We start from the raw sequence: 3446 nt of genomic DNA, 5'->3' as shown, positions 1-3446 counted from the left end.
GAGTGTAAATAAAATCAATCCCCTATTTCTCTTTTACGCACAGAATCTATTCCTTGGGGAAGAGCCTGAGCAAACTTCTACCCTGTTTTTATAATCAAGTGCACTTTATCATTCAGCTCACATTCAGTCTTCCATGTTTTTTATCAAGTAGCAAATGTGATAATAATAAAGACTATTTTACTCTGCCACTTGAGAGAACTCAAAGTTATAATCAGAAGTTATGATTTATAGTCCAGAAATATTCAAGGGGCATATTTGAAATTAAGTCTGGGCTAAATCCTTTTAGAATTAATGGAACCAAAGCCTCAGAGCCTGAAACTGCCTTTCCAGGACCACGGGGGTAGATACCAAGGATAAGGAAGCACTGACATTTTCTGGCCTAAGGAGGGTGAGTGTCTGAATTCTGTTTATATCAATGTCCTTCTTGTTTTGAGATGCAGGTCCAAAAATCCAAGATAAGCCCCTTTCTTTCCCATTTTGTGTAGTCCTGAGATGAAATGAAACTGGCAGGAGAATATGCTTCAGGGGGATAAAAGAATGTTCAGAGATCAGGGGGTACAATGGATGCAGTGTCTCAGTAAGTTCCCTCTCTATGGTTGGAACTCTCAGTCTTCCAGATTTATGAGTTTTTCTCTGTGACATGGGGCAGTAACTGAACCTCCCCTAGACTCTGGTTCCTTAGTGTTGGATTAGGAACAATATTCATGGTTCCCAGCCCACAAATCTAATCTGGCTCATTAGAGACCAGCCTTAGGTTGTTAGGATCTCTGCCTCCAATTTTGCTGGTGAGGAGAAGGTTCTAGTGAATGAAGAAATGGTGCGATCAGAGAAGGATGATTCTGTCCTCAGCCAGGCTGCTTCTTACACACCCTTGGTTTTCCAGCAATCACATTTGCATATGGCAACACTGGCCTTTCCTCTGCAGGCTAAGTTTGTGATGCCCTTTGCTATATTTACCTCATTAAGACTCTAGTAAGAGAAAGTCCTGTCACTTAGTCTCATGCTAATGGAAAAGGCAGATTAGACTCACGGGGCTAATCTCAGACATTCCCAGTGTACACACTCTTGTAAGATGGGATATTGCAGGAAGAGCTGAGTTTTTCTGTAATGTAACCCTTTTCTCCTCTGTCCACAGATCCCGTTAGAGAAAAATGGCTCCTGGAAATGTTTCTTTAGTGACTGAATTCATTCTGCTAGGGCTCACAGACCTGTCAGATCTCCAGCTTCCCCTGTTCTGCCTGTTTCTAGTCATGTATGTGGTCACTGTGTTGGGAAATTTGGGCTTGATAACTCTAATCGTGCTGAATTCACACCTCCACACCCCCATGTACTTTTTCCTCTTCAATTTGTCCTTCATAGATCTCTGTTATTCTTCTGTGTTTACACCCAAAATGCTGACTCACTTCACATCAAAGAAGAATATGATCTCCTACAGGGGATGCATGACCCAGCTTTACTTTTTCTGTTTTTTTGCTATTTCTGAATGCTATGTGCTGACATCAATGGCCTATGATCGCTATGTGGCCATCTGTAACCCACTTTTGTATCATGTTGCCATGTCCCCTAAAGTGTGTTCCAGCCTTATGCTTGGTTCATATTTGATGGCATTTTCAGGTGCTATGGCTCATACAGGATGCATGCTGAGACTGACCTTCTGTGATGCAAACACCATCAACCATTATTTTTGTGATATCCTCCCTCTGCTCCAGCTCTCCTGCACAAGCACTTATGTCAATGAGCTGGTGGTTTTGATTGTGGCGGGCATCAATGTGATTGTGCCCAGTGTCACCATCTTTGTCTCTTATGGTTTCATCCTCTCAAGCATCCTGCGCATCAGCTCCACTGAGGGCAGGTCCAAAGCCTTCAGCACCTGCAGTTCCCACATAGTTGCTGTTTCTCTCTTCTTTGGATCAGTTGCATTCATGTATCTTAAACCATCTTCTGCTGGGTCTATGGATGAGGGGAAAATCTCTTCTGTCTTTTATACCAATGTGGTTCCCGTGATGAACCCTTTCATTTACAGCTTGAGAAACAAAGATGTTAAAATTGCTCTGACAAAAACCCTCAGTAAGAGAACGTTTTGATCAAAATCAGTGTCTCTGTGCAGGTAGTCATGGGGCAGGGAGATTCCATGTGTTTTTACAATATTTTTAGTGGTAGTCTCCTTATCCTATTAATTTCTCACTGTGGTGGAGGAAATTTGAGCCTTCTCTAAATTTGTTTCTGCTTTTTTTTTAGGGTTGGTCTGCTTCCTTTCTGCAACTTTAGTTCCTTTCCCTCATTTTTCCTATTTAAGAATAACATTAAAGAAGAAATTCATCTCTTTTTATTGTCATTAATGGACTTTTTTTCTCCTGGAAAAAGGTGAATGATTCTGCAAATGATCAATAAAATAACACCACTGTGACAATGTATATTGTGGGGATTCTTAACTGCCATCTCGTATATGCTGTTGGAAGCATGAGTCAGGTGATCTCTCTGTATTCTTTTCTTTCCGTTCTACTGTGGGCAGGAATATGACTCCTTCAAATGCCAGTGTTTCACGATTATAGCAGGTTCCATGACAACTATCAATTTTACTCCACTTTGCAGATGTAAACCCTATACATTAAGCTTCATTTCACAGACATTTCAAATTTATTTCTCTACAAACTCACGCACAATAGATTGTCAATACGTATTGAGGTTAATGATTACTTAAAGTCACACACAGCTTTTCATGAAGAATTCTAGAACAAGCTATTAGCTACCTGATTTCAAGTCAACTACTCTTTTTTAGCACCCTTTCTTTTCTTTTTTTTTTTCTTTTAAAGATTTATTTATATTAGAGAAAGAGCACTCATGTGCATGAGTGGGATGAGGGGCAGAGGGTGAGAATCTTCAAGCAGACTCCCCACTGAGTGTGGAGCCTGATGTGGGGCTTGATCTCACATGAGATCATGACCTGAGCTGAAACCAAGAGTCCAGTGCTTAACTGACTAAGGCACCCAGGTGCCCCATTTCTAATATACTTTCTTTTTTTTTTTTTTTAATTTTTTTATTTTTTTTAATTTTATTTTATTATATTGTGTTAATCACCATACAGTACATCCCCAGATTCCGATGTAAAGTTTGATGCTTCATTAGTTGCGTATAACACCCAGTGCACCATGCAATACGTGCCCTCCCTACTACCCATCACCAGTCTATCCCATTCCCCCACCCCCTCCCCTCTGAAGTCCTCAGTTTGCCTCTCACAGTCCATAGTCTCTCATGTTTCATTCCCCCCTCTGATTACCCCCCTTTTCTTTATCCCTTTCTTCCCCTACCGATCCTCCTAGTTCTTATGTTCCATAGATGAGAGAAATCATATGATAATTGTCTTTCTCTGCTTGACTTATTTCACTTAGCATTATCTCCTCCAGTGCCGTCCATGTTGCAGCAAATGTTGAGAATTCGTTCTTTCT

The 3446-nt window shown here is 40.8% G+C and overlaps 1 protein-coding gene across 1 annotated transcript; it reads left to right on the top strand.

Annotated features, from left to right (window-relative positions):
• Positions 1-1151: 1151 nt before the first annotated feature.
• Positions 1152-2084, top strand: LOC100463869 (olfactory receptor 8B3-like). Its single transcript, XM_011216697.3, has one exon. It carries the CDS (start codon positions 1152-1154, stop codon positions 2082-2084), a length of 933 nt encoding a protein of 310 aa, XP_011214999.3.
• Positions 2085-3446: the final 1362 nt, after the last annotated feature.

Source organism: Ailuropoda melanoleuca, chromosome 8 (genome assembly GCF_002007445.2).
Source record: "Ailuropoda melanoleuca isolate Jingjing chromosome 8, ASM200744v2, whole genome shotgun sequence".
Taxonomy (NCBI): Eukaryota; Metazoa; Chordata; class Mammalia; order Carnivora; family Ursidae; genus Ailuropoda; species Ailuropoda melanoleuca.
The sequence above is the reverse complement of the archived record's forward strand: the minus strand, read 5'-3'. Positions and strand labels throughout refer to the sequence as shown.